We start from the raw sequence: 22,100 nt of genomic DNA, 5'->3' as shown, positions 1-22,100 counted from the left end.
TTGGTACCAGGCTAGCGGCGGGGAAGCACTTTGAAGACCCTGTGGCTCGACTTCCAAGTTGCGCTTGTGGAAACTGAAGCCCAGAGGGTATGCAGCTCGTCCAAGGTTAACGCGCCGCTTAGCCGCCCGGTCGAGACCGGGCTGGCCTCGCCCCGCGCGCAGCGCCCCCGCCCAGGCGACTGTTCTGCGGCCCTCCTGCACCTATTTATAGTGCTTGAGGTCTAACTCACATGGGGCGGGCGGATGACTGCTACGTAGGTACCCATTCATCGCTATCAGGGCTTGAAGGATGGGTAATGTTTCACCTTCCCATAGGAACCCTGTAAAGACACAGCTGTAGCCAGAAACTGGGCTTTGAAGTGCCCACCCCTGGAAGAAACTAATAAAAGGCCTTTCCATAGCAAAATGCATATAAAGGAAACGTGCATAGTTTCTTGACGTCACCTGACATTGGTACGTGGGCTCCAGGTGAGGAATTTTATGAATTGACATTTCATCATACTGATCTAGAGTTAAGTGAATGTCGCTAAGCTTAAACTTGTGGGATAGTAGCTCTCATTAGCCTTGTCGGGAAAAATAGGAGGCCTCAGAAACTCCACCCAAGAACTAGGAAAACTTGATCAGCTACTTTAATCCTTAAAAGAGGAAACAGAGGCTTTTTCTGCTTGAGCTAGCTTTGCAGTTCTGAAGGTGAAAGTGCAGGGACACCCTCTTTCTCGCTCCACCTTGTAACTAGGTTTCCTATGCTTAGACCCCCAGCTTTTTTGCTTCATCTATTAACTTCCCAAATTGAGGTTACACGAGATGACATCTGTGAAAAATCTTTGTCCTCATGTCTACCCATGCTACAAATGATCCTCAGTTTTATCCTACTCCAAACCAACTTTCTCTTGCCCTCAGCAGTTTTTCAGAACCGCCTCTTTGCTCATTATCAGTGATAACACCGGTAAGGACAAATAGATTTCTAAGGTAAGAAAATGAAACGCCAGGAGGTTTTTGCAGCAAAGTTCAAGTCCAGCCTAAGATCCTTACCAAAATCCAAGTAAAAAATCTTAGCTGAACTACAAAGTACTGTTGTAGCCTATCCAAAGCACGCAGCACTTTCCTGTTGAGTGCACGAGTGTATTTAGCACAAGACTTCAGAAACTGACTGCCTGAATTCATATTCCAGCTCTAGCACTTTTTAGCTTGTGTTATTAATGAAAACTGGGTACTGTGGGCCCTTCCCAGGTGGTGCAATGGGTTAGAGCGCAGCACTGCAAGCTAGCTGCAGCCACTTCAGTGCAAGTTTGATCCCCAGCCCTGGAGGTTAGCAGACCTCTCCTGACCCGCCCACTGCCCCCTCAGCAGTGTACTTCGTCAGTCTGCCTGTTCTGCTCCCCACTCTGTCTCTGGTGAATCTTCTCATCACCCTTGTACCTCTGTATGCATAAATGAATAAATCTTTTTAAAAAATGGGTTCTGTAATCGTATATACATCATTTAGGGCTCTTAGGAGGTTTTAAGTAAGTTAATACATGTTACCTGCTAGGAAAACTGCCTAGCATGTTGTAGATTCATTGGCTTTTATAGTAACTGTGCTTTGTGTAAAGTGAGTCATCAGGCCTCCCTGGTGGTATCCCCCGGCCAGGGAGCTGACTACATGATGCAGCAGACCTCTCCTGTCTCACCTGCTGCTCCCTTCAGCAGTTTATTTTGGTAAAATCCACCTGTCTGCACCCCAGTCTGTCTTTGGTGAATTCTCTCACCACCACCCCCCTCCACACACACACCTGTGGCCTTCATTCCAGTTCTTCTACACCAAAACCCAAAAAAGACCATTGGTCGACCTGCTAGAGAACAGATTTGAGTCACATGATTTCACCAACAAATGTAAAAGTGACAGGAGCCAAAAATGACCTAGTTGGGGTTTAAGGAAAACTGACTTGAGAAAGAGTAATTCAAGTGGAAAAGAAAGGAATAGCATGTGCTAAGACACTGTAGGAGGAGGGAGTTGGTAATTACAAGGAACTGCAAGAAAGCCAGCACCCCCAAAATACCAGAGAACAGGATGGAAATTAATTAGAATATGGAACGGGGAAAAGACTACAGGAGACTGTGCATGCTAGGAAGTGAGCTTACCTGTATCCTAAGAGCAAAGGGCAGCTATTAGAGTTTTGAGGTGGTGGTAATGTGAAGAGTAGACTGGAAAGAGGGAGTGTAGATGCGGGGGGATCACTGCAATAATCCAGAGAAGAGCTGATACTTGTAGAAAGGGGAAGGGTTAAAAAAGAAAAAAAAGGGTAGAAGCAGCAGTAGAAATACTAAATTAATTGGTCATAGCTAACTGGAAAAGAGGGAGGAGTCTTTGGTGCCTGCTAGAATTCTAGGTTGTGTTATGGACTGGATAGTGACGCCATTTGGGGTGTTTCCCATGTAGGAGGAATTGAGGGTGATTGAACTGGGAGAAATGCAGAGGCCCTTCAAGTTGTATTTAAGCTGTACATGGAGTACATGGGTCTTGCTATGTTAGCCTCTGTGGCATTTCAAATGTTAAAAATACTATAGGGGCCCTCCCTGGTGGCACAAGGGGTTAAAGCAAAGCACTGGGAAGCTAGCTGCAGCTGCCTCAGCGCAAGTTCCATCCTGCCTGGGAGCTGACCCACATGGTGCAGCAGACCTCTCCTGACCCCCGCTGATCCCCTCAGCAGTGTATTTCAGTAGATCTGCCTGTTCTGCTCCCCACTCTGTCTCTGGTGAGTACTCTCACCTACCCCCACCCCTACCCCCGCCTCTGGCCTGTACGCCAGTTCTTGTATGCATAAATAAATAAATCTTTTTTTTAAATAAATCTTTAAAAAAAAAAACAATTTGAGATGGGGAGAGGTATTCCTGGGCTATCTGGAGGGGTTCAAATATAGCCACAAAGGTGGGAGGCAGAAACGTGAGTCACTGAAGACCTCTGATGACAGTAGAGGCCAGGGTGATATGGCGCAGTGATCCAGGGAGCACAACTCTGCCAACCTGTTTTAGACTTCCAGCTTCCAGAACAGGAGGCGGAAGAAAGTGTGCTTCTTTAAGCCATTGACATAGTAATTTGTTATACAAGCAATAAGAAATTAATTTGTGGTGATCAATTAGAAAAAAGCAAATATCTGACAATGATGGGTTACGTTTTATTGCATTGGTATTATGGATTTTTACAATTGTGGTTAGCCATTAAAAATTGTGCTGTAGAAAATAATCTAGTCATGCGGAAACTTCTCATCGAGTACCAAATACAGAAAGCAAGTTATTCTATCATAGAATAACTTTACATTAAAAATTCATCAAGTTGTATATTTAAGATTCGTGCATACTGTTTATTTGACTGTATGTATACCTCAATTTAAAAAAATTTGCAGACTGTAGCTATCTTGATTTGCTCAGAGAAAAACTTGTGTTATCTATGTGTCCTGCGGAGGCTTGAGAATATATAAACCAAACATTAATATTGGCTGTCTCTGGTTGGTAGAATTACAGATGGTTTTTACATTTTTTTTGATTTGCTGTATATTCCAGTTTTTCTTTGATGAATAAGCTTTTCTGGGTCAGAAAATTTTAAAATACAGTTTTCAGTAATCAAGGAAAATGGGCAGGGAAAAAGTTGGAAAAAAGGATTTATAAAATTCAAGGGCAAGGCCCTTACAGCACCAGGCACAACCTAGTCTTAAGTCAATTTTCTGAAAATAGGTAGTATTTTTAAAAAGTATTCCTCCCTCCACTACCATGACAGAAAGGGTCTCATTAAAGGGAGCAAGAAGAAGTTGGGGGAGTACCAGGAACAAGAATAGAGGAGAGCAAGCTTGAATCCTGACTTAGGGGGTCCTCTGAGGTACCTGAGGGAAGAGGACAAATCACCCCACCTTACTCTGCCCTCCTGGGAGTCTGTCTCCAGACCAGTGTCCACAACCACTTTCCTCTCTTCGCTTATTGCCTTTATTTCCTTTTGTTCTTTTTCTAATAATTGAAGTAATGCTCCTCAGTGGAAAAAATTTGAAAACATGGAGAGTTAAGAAGAAATCACTTGGAATCCCAAAATATATCCACCATTAAAATATTGTCATATTTCCCCAACATAATTCAATTTTAAATAAAAGTCACAGTATTACTATGTGACATTTTTGTTCATACTCCAAAAATAACTTTTTAGAATTTTAAATTGGTTCAATGCTTTATCAGATTGCATTACAAATTCTATGAACTAGGCCCTCCCTGGCGGTGCAAGGGGTTAAATCTCAGCACTATGAAGCTATCAGCAGGCACTGTAGCACCAGTTCCATCCCAACCAGGGAGCTGACCTCACAACATGGCACAGCAGACCTCTCCTGTCTCACCTGCTGCTCCCCTCAGCAGTGTGCTTCATCACTGGGCCTGTTCTGCTCCCGGCTGTTTCTGGTGAAGCCTTTCACACTGCCCCCACTCTCCACCCCCCTGCACCTTTGGCCTACAGCCCAGCTCTTGTATGCATAAGTAAATAAAATGAATCTTAAAAAAATTCTATGAACTAAATATATTTAAACTGGCTCTTAATCGTTTTCACACTGCTAATGCAAGGTAAAAGTGAAGCCTCATCACTGTAAGCTTTATTATGCCCTTTTTGCATTTTACTGTGCTCACCAAAGGTTAGGTTAAGTAGCTCAAGGTCACCCATCAGGGAAGTGACTCCTGGGTATCTGAGCCCTAACCTAGGCAGTCCAGCTGCAGATTCTGTGCTCTCAGCCATTTTTTGCTAGCTGCTGCTTTTAAATAGGAAAACTCTCACCAAAAAAAAATTCAGACTTTGTCCATCTGCCTACACAATTTGCATAGGCAAACGGATGGTAAAAATAAAATTTCCACTTCTGCCTTTTTAACAAATCATGATATAGCAAAGCACTTTGCCATGCTGCTGAAATCATCTAGATTGTTTGAATGGCTGTATCAAATTCTATCAGACAATAAGCTAGCATAACAAGTCCTTTGTTACTGGGTGTTTTGGTTGTTGCTAATACGCAAAATACTATTCAATTTTTTTTGAAAGATTTATTTATTTATGCATACAGAATTAGGGAACAAGCCAGAGGTGCAGGGGTGGTGAGAGGCTTCACCAGAGACAAAGTGGGGAGCAGGACAGGCAGATCAGTGAAGTACACTGCTGAGGGGAGCAACGGGCAGGTCAGGAGAGGTCTGCCTGGCCATGTGAGTCACCTCTGGGGCAGGGATTGACCTTGCACTGAAGCAGCTGTGGCCAGCTTGCAGTGCTGCATCCTAACCCATTGCACCACCAGAGAGGGCCAATATTCAATTTTTTAAGTATAATTTACAGATAACAACAGTTTTATTTTAAACCTACAATTTCATAAATTTTGCCAACCATAACACACCAACAACACAATCAAGCTACAGAATATTTTCACCTCCTTTGTTCCTTTCTGCACTGGTGCATGCAAGCTTTCTAGTATTCCGGTATTAGAGACCATTAATTATGTCTGGTCTCAAACCTGCAGTTACTGATATCATGTTAGTAGTCCATGGCTAACATGGCCTGGTGAGTATTCACAGCAAAAAAATCAGTAAAGTGTCACAAATCGACATTTTCATTTTAATTTTATTAGGTACTTATATATTGCATGCTATATCATACACTGCATAATTTTCTAGCGGGGGGATGGTTGATGAGTATAACAGTTATTTTTCAGGCCTCCCTCCTGGTGGTCTGTACACCAGTTATTGTATGCATAAATAAATCTTTTTAAAAAACTTATTTTTCATCAATCAGGAAAATACTTCCTCAATCAATGATCCCCAAACCCTTTGACTCATAGTAATAATTTACTCCAGAGATGTGCTTGTCTCTTTCCATCAATTCCATTGATATGAGTAATAGGGAGTTCGATTTCCTCGCCACCCCCCCTCCCTGAACCCCCCTCCCATGTACCCATGTTGGCAATCCAGGGGAGAATCTGGAAACATGTGGGTTTGTTTGTTTTGAGATCTAGCTTACCAGAACCATAACTTAAGCACCTTGACATCAACCCTCCATCCTGTAACTACATATTTTCTGATATTTAATTTTGTATTTTTGGAGCCCTATATAAATGAAATCATGCAGTATATACTATTGTGTGCTTATAGCTTTTGTTTGACATTTTTTAGATTCATCAACCTGTTTGTGCATAGTCATTTTCCCCTCTTGTTTATTCCACCGTGTGGATATACAACAGCTCGGGCCTTTATTGTGATTTCCATAGGATGGAACAGGTGAGGCAGGTAAGTAGCTTTGGGATTGCAATTCTGATTATTTCCATGGATTCCAGGGCATAGGTGCTGACCTTTGCTGTCAGATACCTGGCAGTGGAAGTAGTAGGACAGAGTAGTGGCTATAGTGGTTGAGTTTCAGAGCCAGATAAAGGGGACTGTTGGGCTAACTACTTTGGATTGGTTGGTTGACATGTAAAAGGTGCACTGGCTGGAGACTGTTTATCTCTAAGAATTGGCTGGCAAGTGAGGGGCAGTCTCCAGAGTCAGCAAGGCCCCAAGACGTCAGAGCATCAGGGAATACAGATTATTTAAAAATGTGATTAATGGCCCTCCATGGTGGTGCAGCGGGTTAAAGCACAGGACTAAGAAGCTAAAGCCACTTCCGCATGAGTTCGATTCCCACCTGCCCTGGAGGTGACCACATGGCATGGCAGACCTCTCCTGACCCACCCGCTTGTCCCCTCAGCAGTGTACTTTGTCAGTCAGCTGTTCTGTTCCCCACTCTGTCTCTGGTGAATCCTCTCACTGCCCCTGCACCTCTGATCTGTACCCCAGTTCTGTATGCATAAATAAATCTTTTTAAAAAATGTGAAAATCGAACTCTGGAAGGTTAAGCATAACATTGACAAGATACTGGAAAACGGGAAATTAGGTAAAAGCCTACACACTGAGTGGACACCTAGGTCCTTTGTCACACTTGGTGAGGGGATTCTCCCCAACCAAGCTTGGGAAGGATCCCAAAGAGGATCCCAGGAGGAAATACCTAGGAATATGTATTAATGTTCTGCAATTACTGTACAAATTACCAAAAAGTTGGTGACTTTAAAAAAGTCTAACCCCTGGTGGCACAAGGAGCACTATGAAGCTGTCCACAGCCACTGCAGCACCACTGCAGGATGAGTTCGATCCCCAACCAGGGAGCTGACCCACATGGCACAGCAGACTTCTGTCTCGCCTGCTGCTCTGCTCAGCAGCAGTGTATTTCACTAAATCTGCCTATTCTGCTCCCCCACTCTGTCTCTGGTGAACCCTCTTACCCCCACACCCCAGTGCTCATATGCATAAGTAAATAAATCTTCTAAAAAATCGAAAAAGGACTTACAGTTCTAGAGTGTCAGCTGAGTGGTGTTCGCTCCAAAGGCTGGAGGGACATTCCACTCATGGCCTCATCTAGCTGCTGTGGCTCCAGTTGTGTCACGGTTTGTAGCAGCATCACGCTAACCTGCCTCTGTCTTCACATGGCTTTCTTGTTTCTCTCTGCATCTCTGATTAAGACTCTTGCTGGATTTAAGACTTGCCCAGATATACCAGAATGGTCTCACCTCAAAATCTTTAAATGACATTAATAAAGGCCCTTTCTCTAAAAAAGATGACATTCACAAGTTACACAGTAACTCCCATATTAAATGTGGTCACAATCAAAGGAACAACACTCAGAACTTCAGTCGGGTTCCATCAGCCAGGGTGGGGGAGAGTGAAGGAGGGCTTTCAGACAATCAGCCACCAAAATTTTAGAAGTCAATTTATTAATTCAGGAAACACATTTTAGGGTGTATTACAGGGTAGCCCAGAGTGGACTGGGGCCTCACACGCGCGATCACAATTCAGTTATACTGCACGTACACACAAAAGGGTCAATAACGGGTTTATTTACAAAAGGGGACAGGAATAGGAAACAACCCAGGGAAATAGAGCAGGATACCAAGTAACTGGAATACCTTACTGGCTTGGCTGACTGAACACACTGAGTCAGGGGGTCCGGAGAGCCGTTTCCCGAGCGAGAGAGGGTGAGATGCAATCACGCCCTATTTATCCCCCAAATGTCCCAGAATTCCTGTTAGCTCCGCCCTTGGGTCCTTGCAGTTCTCTCCCTGATACTGCTGGGAGTTGTAGTTTCCAATCACTGGAGTAGGGTGTAGGGTCCAGAATGCTGGAGTAGGGGGTGGAGTCCATAAGACTGCAGAGTTCCTTTAGGACATCCTTCCCCTTAACAGGTGTATGAAATCTTAAAAATGTTACTTCTGGACTTTCCTGGTGGCGCAAAGGGTTAAGTCTCAACTACACGAAGCTGTCCACAGCCACTGCACTAGGAGTTCAATCCCTGGCCAAGGAACTGACCCATATGGCAGACTTCTCTTGACCCACCTCAGCAGTGTATTTCACTGGATCTGCCTGTTCTGCTCCCCAGTCTGTCTCTGGTGAATCCTCTCACCCTCTGCACCTCTGGCCTGCGCCCCTATTTATGTATACCACTGTATGCATAAATAAAATCTAAAAAAAAAAAAAAAGTTACTTCCTACCCATGTACCCTCTCAGGAAACTACTAAAGGATGTGGTACACCAAAATGAGAGAAAAGACCAAGAAACAGGAAGGTGTGACCCTGGAAACAGAATATTCAACACAGGTGTGAAAAATTAGAGACTCCCCAAGATGATAAGGGAAATCCCAGGGTGACAGCAGGCCTGGGGAATAATCAGCAGAGACTGAGGCTGGAAGATGGAAGACTTGAAAAGGGATCTCTATGAAATAACATAAAATGACTAGAGGAAGAATTTGCACTTCTGGTGATGGTGGAGAATAAACTCATGATGTTGACATCAAAACTAAACTAATAAAGCTATTTTGCTTTTATTAATAAACTGAGACAGAAACAAAGTTTAATTATTGCAGATTAATTGCTTGGCGGTGAGTGGTATTTACAGAAGCATAATTGTGTAGGAGCACTCTTGTCCAGCTATCCTTGGTGTCTTGTGATTAAAAAATAATTGAGTTAATTAAATTCAGTGTGTAAATCAAGGCACTAGTAAATTAATTACTGAATTAAAATAATGAGAAAAATAAATGGTCTAAGCAAAGGGCCATGAACAAAAAAATAGACACACGCACACACAATTTTCTCTTTTGTAGACCAAACACCTGGAAAAGATAGTGTGAAGCTTTAAATTTATGTTTGGCTAAGTAATTTGAGATCTCTGATGCCCCCAACAAACATCACAGTTGGTTATGATAACAATAAAGGCTGGCAAGGACTGGAGGAAAAGGAACCCTCTTACACTGCTGGTCCAAACACTATGGAAAGCTGTGTGGAGGATCCTCACGTCACTAAAGATGGATCTATCATATGATCCAGTGACTCCACTCCTAGGAATCTACCCAAAGAGCACAAAAACAGCAATTCAAAAGGAAACCTGCACCCCTATGTGTATTGCAGTCCTATTTACAATAGGTAAGATATGGAAACAACCCAAATACTCAAAAACAGAAGTGGGATTTCCGTGACAGACATTAAAATTTCTCCATCTTAGTACATCTTAGTACAAGCGGGCAGCACCTTCAATAGCATTTTCTAAAAATGTTCTGACTCCTGAGTCAATGAACAAGGGGCCCAGAATGGAAAGGAGGAGCTAGGAGTCTGATGGAAGAAAGCGCTTCACCTTTTTCCTCAGGAAGTAGCTGCAAGTAATTAACTTAAGATCCATCAGAGATAGGCTGGACCATGTTACCTCATCCACACGAAGGTAATAAAAAACATCCCCAAAGTCACGCTCAAACAGGGCAAACCCTGTACCTATGAAAGGGTAACAAAGGAGACTTGGTTTCTAGACTCCGGGTGCGCAAACTCAGACACAGGAGCCGCCACAGAACCTTAATGAAATCCAGACAGCGCAGGGACCGTGGTGTAGTCTGCTGGTCTCCAGCCAGTAGTCAACTCCAGACTTTCCTACCAGATGTTCTGATTTTCCAAGAAAAACTGGAAATTTAGATTTTAAAGTGGTATCTTGATTTTTAGAAATTTCAAAAAAGTTTCAACGGTGTCTTGTAGAATAGGGAGAAAATACAAGCTTGCAAATGCCAGTGTGCTGGGCATGGACAGCATCAGGGACTTCTGGGAAAGAACAAGGGCTGCTTCGACCAGCACTGAGGAGAGGGCTGTGCTGGTGGTGCCCAGATAACATGTCTCTGCCTCCAAGGTCCTGTCTGCAGCTCAGGTCTTGGTCCTGTAACTCATGTGTGGCAGGCAGAGGGCAGAGGGCCTCAACTGAATCATGATGTCTAGATGGTAGTTCCTCAGCACCTGCCAGGCTGGAGCAGGATATCCCAGGTTTGTCTTCCATTCTGTGAGATGTGTGGTGCCCACTCCACAGAACCATTCTAGATGTCACAGATTTGGAAAGGTGTTGACTTCTCTTGAAATGTAATGTAGGTGCTACATGGGATAATTATTTTGCCACAGTTCCGAGAAGTGTATCATTTGGGGGTTGATGGCAGCCTCTACAAACGCTCACCTAGCAGATGCTGGGCCCAAGCTCTGGCTGGAAGAAATCAAGAGGAAAGATGTGTCTTAGTGATTCTGCTCGGTTGGGTTTGAGAAGGAGGCAGAATACTGCTCTTTTCTGACAGTGGTGTTGGGGAGTTGGTGTGACGCCTAGACATACACATGGTCAGAAACGGTGTGAACTTCCCACACAGCTGAGCTCACCCCTGGGCGTCACGAACCTCACACTGGAACTTTGAGCTGAAATAAACTTCTGGCCTGTACATCTGTTCCCTCTAGCAGGTCAGGGTCTATAGACAGCTTGGTATTTCCACTTAGGAGATCTGGGCTATTAATGCTAGTACTTAGGAAGGCGGCACAGTTGATTGTTTCTCCTAATATGATACATACTAGTCATAGTCCTTTAAAGCTTTATAAGGTACACAGACCTTTCGTGGCTCTTCTCATCTTGTTCCTTTGTCACTTTGTATGAGCTCACTGGTCTCACTGTGCAGATGAGGACACTAATGACTCCCCAGGGTCCTTTAACGGAGTCCAAGTGTTCCCTTGTCTGGCCCTCGCCTCCTCCACACATCCTTCCCTTTGGTTCAGCTCTTCTGGATCACTTTCTTTTTATTTTAAGATTTATTTATTTTATGCACCAAGACCCGGTACAGGCCAGAGGTGTGGGGGTGAGAGGATTCACCAGAGAGTGGGGAGCAGAACAGATCTACTGAAACACGCTGCTGAGGGAAGCGGGCGGGTCAGGAGAGGTCTGTTGCATCATGTGGGTGAGATCCCTGGCTGGGGATCAAACTGGAGCCGAAGTGGCTGCTGATAGCTTCATAGTGCTGCATTTAACCATTGTGCCACCAGGGAGGGCCCTCTTCTGGATTTCTTTGGGTTCCTTCAACAGGTCAGGGTGTTCCAGCCACAGGTCCATGGCTCATGCAACTCTGCCTGGAACAGTCTTCCCTCTTCTTTTTACCTCGCTAGCAATGCCTCATCTTCCAGGTCCCAGTTTAACATTATGGGAACCTTTCTTTTTAAAAATCTTTAAAAAAAAAAAGATTTGTTTATTCATGCATACAAGAACTGGGCTGGGGACCTGAGGTGTAGAGGGGAGGGTGAGAGAATTCACCAGAGACAGTGGGGAGCAGATTGACTGAAATCCACTGCTGAGGGGAGCAGTGGGCAGGTCAGGAGAGGTCTGCGGGGCCATGTGGATCACCTCTGGGGTGAGGGATCAGACTCTTGGCAGCAGTGGCTGCGATAGCTTCATAGTGTGAACTTTAACCCGTTGCACCGCCAGGGAGGGCCAGCCATCATCTGACTTCTTAAGTCCAGTTAGTGGGTGAAAATAACCAACATTTGTAGCTGAACACCCAGGCAGCAGTGCCCAGGGGTGTGTGTGTCAGTTCCAAATGTAGTGCAGTTCACATCTCCAGTGAGGGAAGAACACTGAGTGAATTCATTACACAAACCACCTGAGCTAATTGAGCCAGGGACTTAAAACCACATTCCTCAAATGTGTGCTCGCCACAAAACTGGCATTGAACATCAACAGTCAAGCTGGGAAAACTTTGCAAATGAATGAATGTGAAATAAGAAGGAAATACTTCTCAAGGTAGGCATTTGCCAGCTGCACTTTTGTTCCTGACATCTTTGGTGACCCGGGCTTGACAGAGCATAGCGGGTCTGAGCGGGCACACTTAGGGTCATAAGGCAAAGAGTGAAGATGTGTGGTCAAGGTTACTGGAGAGAACAAAGGGAGCACAGCCAATTTCCTTACTAGAAATAATGCAATATGTATGTTAAGGGGAAGGATGTCCTAAAGGAACTCTGCAGAGTCTTATGGACTCCACCCCCTACTCCAGCTTTCTGGACCCTACACCTTACTCCAGTGATTGGAAGCTACAACTCCCAGCAGTACCAGGGAAAGAACTGCGAGGACCCAAGGGCGGAGCTAACAGGAATTCTGGGACATTTGGGGGATAAATAGGGTGTAATTGCATCTCACCCTCTCTCGCTGGGGAAGCAGCTCTCCTTACCACGTGACTCAGTGTTTTCAGTCAGCCTAGCTGTAAGGTATTCCAGTTACTTGGTATCCTGCTCTCTTTCCCTAGGTTGTTTCCTATTCCTTTCCCCTTTTGTAAATAAACCCATTATTGACCCTTTTGTGTGTAAGTGCAGTATAACTGAAGTGTTGAGTGCGCAGGTGAGGCCCCACAGACAGGCGGCCCAGTCTACTCTGCTACCCTGTAACATATAGAGTATAAAAACAACTGGAAGAATATGCCCTAAAACATCCTTTAAACTATGATTGTTTTTGGGAGGTTGGTTTATAGGAAGGGAAAGCCATGTTCAATATTTTTTTTCCTTCAAAATTTGGAAAGTGAGTCTGAATTACATTTGGGAACCAAAATAAAATTTTTTAAGTGTATAGAGGTCAGTGATACAATGTTCTCAGATGAATAGCAAATTGTTACAATAAAGCTGATAAAGAATAACATTGTGGGCCCTCCCTGTGGCGCAGGGGGTTAAAGCACAGCACTAAGAAGCTTAAGCCACTTCCGCATGAATTCGATTCCGCCTGCCCTGGAGGAGACCACATGGCGTGGCAGACCTCTCCTGACCCGCCCGCTGCTCCCCTCAGCAGTGTGCTTCACCCATCTGCCTGTTCTGCTCCCCGCTCTGTCTCTGTTAAATCTTCTCACCCTTCGCATCTCTGGCCTGTGCCCAGTTCTATATGAATAAATAAATCTTTAAAAAAAATAACATTGTTACTCTCTTCTATCCTACCCCAAAAAATACACTTGCTTTGCACATACTACATTGAGGGAAGAGTGGTCTCTTAAGTCTTCAGTGATGGATTTGCTCTGTATTTGTGTCCAATCAGTAGCTACTAGTCATATGTGGCTACTGAGTACTTAAGATATGGCTGGGAAACTTTTAAAATTTTGTTTGCTGCACATGGCTCATGGCTACTTATTTGAATATGTGTATCTAGCACCTTCTATTTGCTGGGAATAAGTAAGATTGTCAGCAGGGGGAAGGAGAGATCACATTTGGTCCCTGAGAAATCTTGTGTAAGCCATGCACTATGTGGCTGGCCAGCAGATGGGCTACATACTTACTACTCAAAGGCAACAGCATTAACTTTGTCTCCTAATTTCCAAGTGCTCCAGTGATAGTAGGACTGGCTCTAGAAAAGCAAATCATCTATCATTACTCATCTCAAATATTGCTTTATTTATTTTCAAATATGTAACATATTTTGTACTTCTTGTAAACTGTTTCTCTTCATCTCCCTTACATGGGATCTTATAATCCATGTTCTTGTCTTGCATTTTTTCCCGTTAACCATTCAGTATTTTGTTCTCTCATTTACTTCTTTTAGATGCCTAATAAGTACTGAGAGAGTATTTGTGAGATACTCTTTGTGTATACAACACAAAGTAATCAGTCCCCTAACATGAGTGGGTTGAAATTGCAGTGCAATACAATATACCTGCACAATTTGTGAAATTGACGCTAAAGGGTAAGGCTGGGGAGGATGTCTCAGAGGACTGTGTTGTTATGGTCAGCCAAATCCTGGCAAGATTTGATTATTTTTCTTCCCAGTTGTCTTTTTTTTTTTAAAGATTAATCTATTTATGTATTTAGAACTGGTAGTATAGGTCAGAGGTGCAGGGGCAGTAAGAGGACTCACTAGAGCAGAGTAGGGAGCAGAACAGGCAGACTGACGCAGTACACTGCTGAGGGGAGCAGTGGGCATGATGGGAGAGGTCTGCTGTGCCCTGTGGGTCAGCTCCCTGGCTGGGGACTGAACTTGTGCTGAAGTGGCTGTCACTAGGTTCGTAGTGCTGTGTTTTAACCTGCTGCACCACCAGGGAGGGTCCCCTGTTGTCCTCTTAATAGGTGTAAAATATGCCTGCTGTCAGCTGTTGGCAAACTTCCTGAGAAAGCAGTTCATGATAGTAAGCTATGTTTCTTCTTTGCTACTAATTCCATCCCAATGTTGGAACCAGAAGTTTGATAATAAGCTGCAGCTGCCAGGTACCAGCCAACCAGCCAACAGAATCACAAGAGCAATCAGCTTTTTACAAATGGCGGTTAACAACCCAATCACCTCACCTACCCCAGACACTTACACCTGCCACATTTGCTATCAAAGGTACTGATACACAACTAATCCTCTGATTTCGTGTCCTAAGGAAAGTAGTTGTTTTATTAACATTGGGGTCTCCTGTCTCATTCCCCCCCCCCAAGATTTATTTACTTACACACACAGAACTGTGGTATAGGTATAGTGAGAGAATTCAGCAGAGACAGAGTGAGGAGCAGAACAGGCAGATTGACCAAATACACTGCTGAGGGGAGCAACGGGCGAGACAGTAGAGGTCTGATGCGCCATGTGGGTCAGCTTGTGCCAGGGATCGAACTTGTGCTAAAGAGGCTATGTCTGACTTTGTAGTGTGCTTTAACCCACTGAGCCACCAGGGAGGGCCCTGTCCTGTCGCTTACTCTTGCATGTGAAACCAGACAGCTTGGTTGCTTTGCATCAGTGTTGGTACACACAGGCACAGCCTATTTTGGATGGTGTTTCATATTGCCACACAAGATAGTTTTATGAAAAAGAGGAAACCAACTCTGGGATCCTGAAACTAATATTTAGTAATAAGAGATTCAATTCTCTTCAGGTAATTTAATATTGAGTCAGAAACGATGCTGTAAGTAGACTAAGCACTATAAATAGCTTGTTTTATTTTCTGATTTGCTAAACAGCAGCAGCAGAAGAAACCACTAACCTTATAGGTGCGGTCCCAAGTTTTTCTGGTAACATCATAGGATGTACTTGGGCTACAGAAGTCAAAGAATTTATTTAAAACTCTAGAATCTACTAGTCTCTAAACTGCACACAAGACACACATTCCTTACAAATAATTTCAAGGTTTTGTGCTGCCTTCCTTAAGAACTACAAGAATTCACCCACTACCGTAACTAACCCACATTCCAAAAGGTTTTTCTGCTTCCCACTAATTGTATAACATTCTCTATAGAAACTTTCCTTCTTTTCAACCTTCTGACTTCTACTAAAAATGTTAACTAGGAAGTATTAGGAGAAAGAAAAATCATTAAATGTACTTCAACCTACTGCCTGGGTACTGTTACCTGGTTGTAGACTCATGACAATTAGCAGGAAGACGACAGGTTTTAGGGGCTGATAAACTTGGGTTGAGTGATGGTTCTGAGAGAGAGTTGCCTGTATAACTACTTTATTTTTTCCAAGTCTTTCTTATCATTTGTAAAATATCACCTATGATGAGGAGTGATTTGGAAGACAATAAGAGGAAAACCTAGATTAAGACCTTGAGACCAAAAACATCAGGACTATAGTGCTTTGTCAGTCAAGGTGTTAGTAGGAAATGGGACATACTCAGACTGAGTAACTTAAGGTTTCAAAAAGAGCTATTTACAAAGAACTATAGACATGGCAGAGTTCAGGGAGTCAATAAGGGGTAGTGGGGTGAAACCCAGAGGTGGTATAGTCCTTTTTATCCTTGGACTTGAAGGGGACAAGATAGGTGCTATAATTTAAGAGGCAGTGTTTCTCAATAGTTGAGGTCTTTGGTAGAGGGACAGAAACCACATATGTATGTCACTTGGCAACCTGACCATGCTGCCACTCTTTTGAGGGTGTTACTAGTTGGATGAATGTATCCTGAAGTCAGAGGGTGAAAGGAACCCATTAGTGTTTCTATGGAGGGTGAACACTTCTTGGGGTGCAAAACAGGATGGAGGATGATAGAAGATATCCAGCACAACCTCACCTCCAACACAAATCAAACTACTAAACTATTATACACAAAATTGCCCTTATGCTAAAACTAAAATAATTTCATATCAAAACTGGCTGTAAAGTTATGAGTGTTCTTTAATTGAAGTAGATTTTTTCTGTGTTTTTAGTGCTCTCCTTACACACTGGCTTACACAGCGTATGTGGTGGAGCTAAGCATGGTGTCTGGGCAACAGATGCCGAAGTGGATAAGAGTAGTTAAGTCTCAAGTTAAGTCCGGGCCCTAAGGCTCTCAGATTTTTGAGAATCCAGAACTAATTCAGAGGGAATTTAAATTTAGGATTTCTCTATTTAGGTATTATTCATCAGGAATTCAGAAAGTAGACTTTTGTAGACTCAAAAAATACTATGGTAGTAAAGCCTGTTATAATCCTACTGAATGATAGGAACATTTTTTAGTTTTTTATCAAAGAAAACAAAAAATCAGGACATCAATTTCACATTGACATTTTTATTAACGCCAACTGTTTTTTAATTATTATTTTTTTTAAAACAATAGCACAAAAATGTTTCAAGGAAGCAGTCTCACAATCTGATGACCTTCTGAAATACAGTTAAGCCACACCAAATATGAATTCCTGTTAATAACACAAAAAAAATTTAAAAAGAAAAATAAAAGTAAAAAGAAACAAAAAAGGTAGAGGAAGAGGAAAGGAATGAGACTTGAGTTAAAACTCACTGGATCAGGTAGGTGAGGCGGTTAGCAGGCTACACTGTTGAAGCAAAGTGGCACACATAGGCTTGTAGTCTTTGTTGTTTTTTTGTTGCTAAGGATATACAGACCCTGCAGCAGCTACCACTAACTTCTTATAGTCCACGTGCACCGGGAAAAGCCAATGGTGACACTGTCAGAGAGGTTCCACAGTTGGCCTGTCAGACAACTAAGCCCATTTTAAACAGAGTAACTCCTTCAGAAAGGCCTTACTGAAAACCTTTGTTTCTACTGTCTCACCTATATACATTTCAGGGTTCTTAAAAGTCATCTTAGAAAAGAAAGAAAAAATAATGTATATCAGTTTCTCTTATTTAATGTGGCTATAAAAGATGTTTTCCTTATTATTTCTTTATCTCTAAGAAGGACACCGGGGTTGGGGGAGTGGAACTAAGGGGAGGATAAAACCCAGACCAAGTTAGGTTTGTCTTTTTTTTTTTTTTTCTTTTTTTTTTTTTTTTGGCCAAGGGATCACACAGAAGGGAAGGCAAGGAGGAAAACTACAATCCTTGGTTCAGATTGAGTTATACAGGAAAATACATATTCCTGATCAGTCCCCATGCCCAAAACCAAAAACAAACAGAAAACCCACTGGGAAGTATGCACAGACGCCACTATGTCATACCAGCTACCGGCCTTTGTGTCGAGCCATCGTGTCCCAGCGATGGACACTAGTCTTGGCTTATAGGCTGTTCGCAGAACCCACTTCACAAAAATCCTCTTCACCCAGAAGCCTCTTAGTTTCCTTTTGGTAGGTTATAAAAACAGAACATCTGTCATTAACAGGAGAGTGTTAAATACTTTTAACCACTGACAAGGCTTCAGGAAGTTTCACAGTTTCGTTATGCTCTATTTTATTACTATCATATTTACATTTTTATTTTTTACTTTTATTTTTTTTGCTGACTTGCTGATTTTCCTTTTTCAATAGAATTTAATTCTGGAGTGTGAGCAGGAACCAGTTAACGACATTCATTGTCCAACCCCCACTGGTTTGAGAGAAGACTCCAAATTCTTGGCATATGAATCAGCTGTTCGGTAGCTCCACCTCATCCCTGCAGCGAAGCAGCAGAACCGCGGTGGCGGCATGCTCGGGTTCACGCTGTGGGGGGGGAGGCCTTTCGCTGAAGGAGATACTGGTGGATGCTCTCTGCATCACGCTTTAGCCAAGCAGCATTCAGCAGGATATTTTCACAACACTGCTGGATGGTACGCTCAGCTGAAGGAGCTGGGTGACTCTCGAAGAAAGCCTGGCACGAGACAACTCAGAATGTAGCATCATAATGACCGACAAGCATTAGTAAGAAGTTACCAGTATCAAGGTCAGGAGAAATACACACTGATGTGTAAAGGATTCACAAGCTTCATTCATGAACATTAAGACAGTCACCTCCAGGCTAAGAGAAAACAAGTTAATTGCCTGGACCTGCATACACAGCAATTCTCCTCCCCCCAATACTTACATGCTCAAAGCCCAATCTAAAGCAAAGAGACAGAACCCAGGACCTTTATTTTAGGTGCTCTGTCTTGTAATTAATCTCACAAACAGTACCACCATTTCCATATGAAAAACCTGGGAGTTATCCTTGACTCTTCTTCTGTTCCCAGATATAGTCATAGCACAAGTCATGCAGCAAATATTTGTTAAATTAAAGATGACTAAAATCAAGCCCTTGGATCTCTTCCATTAATTACTCCATCCCCTATAAATTACTACATCATTCCTGCTTAGACAGCTGACTGCCCAACACTGTCTCTTTTGCCTTCTAACACATTCTCCTTACTGCAGCAGACTGAAATTTTTATAATGCAAATCAGAGCAGGTCACTCCATTATTTATAAGCCATTCAAGGCTTTTCCATTCTTAGGAAAATTTTAATATGGCCTACAAGGCTGTCCATAGTGTGGTCCCTTACCAGCCTCAGCTCAGCCACTGCATGGCCAGCAAAGTCCATTATATGTATTTCTATCTCAGAGTACTTTACTATCTTTATAATAAAGTAAGTATTTTATGTGTAAAGCAGTACACAAGTAAATTAAATGAAGGCAGAAATCCAGCCCTTTGCTGTTGTCTTAAGTTTTGAAATCTTAAAATCTTACTTCTTAACAACAGTTCATAGAATGAACCAATGTTATAGCTCTGAGAACTTCTGAATTCACCCCTACCTCCCTGCTTTCAGGAAGATGAAGGTGAAAGTAAAACTTTAAAATGCTTTTCAATTAAATATGATGGAAGGTGTAAAGTTAAAATTTCCTAATTAGTGTAGATTTGTCCCCAACATGCTGAACTTGGTAAGTAATGACAGCAACTGAGTATCAACCTTTGTAAGGATTAGGAGAGCCTGCAGAGTTGCCTGGCCTCCCTGTGCACACCAACAGACTGTGATGGTTACCAAAATGAGAAAAAGAACAAGGACTCTGTTCCAGCTACTTAGATGATGTAATAATTTACTCATGGGTATCATTACAGGGGAGGAGATGGGGGTCACAGGGGTTAAAAAACCTGCTCAAAGTCACAGCTAATACAAGGTGGAAAGCATCAATGCACAACCAGGTCTACCAGCTCCAAGTTCCACAGTCTTTCAACACTTTCAATAAATGGCCTCAAAGATTATTCCAATTATAAATTCTTCAGATATAAAAGATAAAACCTCAGTTGTTTTTTCCCAAGCAAAATAAGGAGACACTAATATACAACATTACTCCAACAGTATGATTACAATTTGGTTAGTTAGTGGTTTTACTTACTGTGTTGAAAAATAAGTAATAATTTCCTTACCTTAACTTCTCCAGCCATTTTATCAACTGCAAATCCCTCAACTGATAGCTGAAAAGATAAAGGTTTAATTAGTTAAGTACAACTAAAAGTGGCTAAGAACTTCCATTTATTGTAAAAATAAAAATATCTATAAAATTAATAAAACTTAAAAGGTCTATTTTCTCCCAACTTCAGATAATTCTAGAGGATGCAGAATGGGTAATGGTGAAATCTTTCATTTAAAAAAGATTTATTTTAATTTATTTATGCATACAAGAACTGGGGTACAAGCCAGAGGTGCAGGAGATGAGAGGATTCGCCAGAGAAGAGTGGGGAGTGGAACAGGTGGGTCTATTGAAATATACTGTTGAGGGGAGCAGCAGGTGAGACAGGAGAGGTCTGCTGAGCCATGTGGGTCAGCTCCCTGGCTGGGAAAGGAACTCATGCTGTAGTGGCTATGGATGGATAGCTTCAGTGCTGTGCTTTAACCCACTGAGCCACCAGGGAGGGCCCAGATCTTTACAATCTAATCTACGAGTATAGTGAATCATGGATATCTTTCAATATCATCCACAACAAGCTCCTTAAAAGAAAATCTCCACGTACCTTTATTAGTCTGGATATTAAGAATCCTCCCTGGTATCGATTATAAAGTTCTTCCCAATTGTCCTTTATAAATTTCCAAGCAGCCTTCCTTCCATGCTTACTGCCTCCAGCCACTCCACCAATTACTGATACAGTGTCCTGTGGACGTACCTCTTCCTAAAAGGAGAAAGATAACTAAAAGTCTACTGTATCTAAAACAACTTCAGGTGCCAGAAAGGCCAATGTTTTCAGGGTACTCAAGAAATCATACCGAAAATACTCATTGTGTTCTATGAGTAACTGGCCAGAAAATTCTAGCAAAGACCAGTATTTTTAACCTAAAGATAAGCAGATTCAGAATGAGGCATTGAGAGGACAGGTATAAACAGGCTATTCAATAGAGATTTGCTGGGATGTTTACAGGGTGAAGAAAGTAGGCACAGGAAAGTAGGCTTTCCAGTTTATTTCTTCTACCACTAGACGGTGATACAGAAGTTGGTTTTTTAAAAAAGTCACTCTAGTTTTACCCTGGGGAAGGCTCAGCCTAGGTTTAAGGCCAATCAAGAGGATACTTAATCAAACATTTGCCACAGATTAGCAACAATCCTTATAAAAGTAGTTTTCATGGTAACTTACTGAAAGTGCAAACGTGAGGACTTTTTGAATCAATTCAGGAGAAAGAGTAGCCCCAAGGACTCTTTCAATTCGGTTTTTCTCTTCCTGCATATCTGCTTGTTTGTGAAGCTGTAGTGAAAAAATGAAGATGGAGATAGTTAACTCTCCCTTGGAAGTTATGCATAGGCTTAGATGTGCTTCTCTCCTAGTAAGAAATACATATTTTATATTCTCAATGGCAAAGAATGTAGGGTATGAAATTAGTAAAAGAGAATATTTACCATGATGTCTGGGCAATAAATTTGTCACTACATGTTGAGTGTTGACTATATGAGTTATGTAACCTCTGAGCAGATTAAGACCAAGGGGCAGGTTTACATCATTCATGTTTAATGTTCTATGTTAGATAACAAACTAGTCAATGATACCATTGAAGAGCATTGATTTAATTTATAATAGTAAAAAATATATAAGACGTAGTATTCAAAGTAACATTTTAAAAATATTTAATAACAAATATCCTCTTATTATATTAAGTGGGAGTAGAGAGACAGCAAAATGTTTCTACATTTTAAAATGTTTAAAGGGAGGGAAAACTGGAAAACATTCAGATGTGAACATTGATAATGATGCCTTCTTATCAGTTGGGATTATGCATTGTCACATTTTTTTAACTGTAAAAGCAGCACATGCTGAATACAGATAGTAGTTAAGTAGAGAGCACAAAGAAAATTTAAATTATTACTATAACTAGTCACCCAATCAGGAACAAGATCATACTATACATGCTACTTTTGTAATCCATTTATTTAAATTACAGATAATTTTTTCTGTTTTTATACTTTTCTAGTCACTAAATATTGCATAGTAGAGACACTGGAGACCCCATCATTGCTCCCAGTTTCCTCTTTCTTCCCTCTGGACACTTTTAAGCAGCAGTGAGGTAAAATAGATAGGAAGTTGGGAGACCTGGATTCTAGTCCCAGTTTTGCCTCTAACTAGGTGTGTGATCTTGACTAAGTCCTTAACCTCCCTGGGTCTCAGTTTCCCCAT

At 42.2% G+C, this 22,100-nt stretch overlaps 1 protein-coding gene across 2 annotated transcripts in view; it reads right to left on the bottom strand.

Moving 5' to 3' along the window:
- Positions 1-16,808: 16,808 nt before the first annotated feature.
- NPEPPS (aminopeptidase puromycin sensitive) overlaps positions 16,809-22,100 on the bottom strand; it is a 76,969-nt gene continuing 71,677 nt past the window's right edge. For both annotated transcript variants that reach the window (XM_004684274.1, XM_012726422.1), the window contains 4 exons: positions 21,069-21,176; positions 20,454-20,609; positions 19,869-19,916; positions 16,809-18,339 (listed from right to left, as the gene is read on the bottom strand). In XM_004684274.1, the coding sequence (XP_004684331.1) occupies positions 18,187-18,339; positions 19,869-19,916; positions 20,454-20,609; positions 21,069-21,176 (465 nt within the window). In that variant the 3' untranslated portion in view covers positions 16,809-18,186. The remainder of the gene's footprint in view (positions 18,340-19,868; positions 19,917-20,453; positions 20,610-21,068; positions 21,177-22,100) is intronic.

The sequence above is a fragment of the Condylura cristata genome, unplaced genomic scaffold, assembly GCF_000260355.1.
Source record: "Condylura cristata isolate star-nosed mole 26May11 unplaced genomic scaffold, ConCri1.0 scaffold00017, whole genome shotgun sequence".
Lineage (NCBI taxonomy): Eukaryota > Metazoa > Chordata > Mammalia > Eulipotyphla > Talpidae > Condylura > Condylura cristata.
The sequence above is the reverse complement of the archived record's forward strand: the minus strand, read 5'-3'. Positions and strand labels throughout refer to the sequence as shown.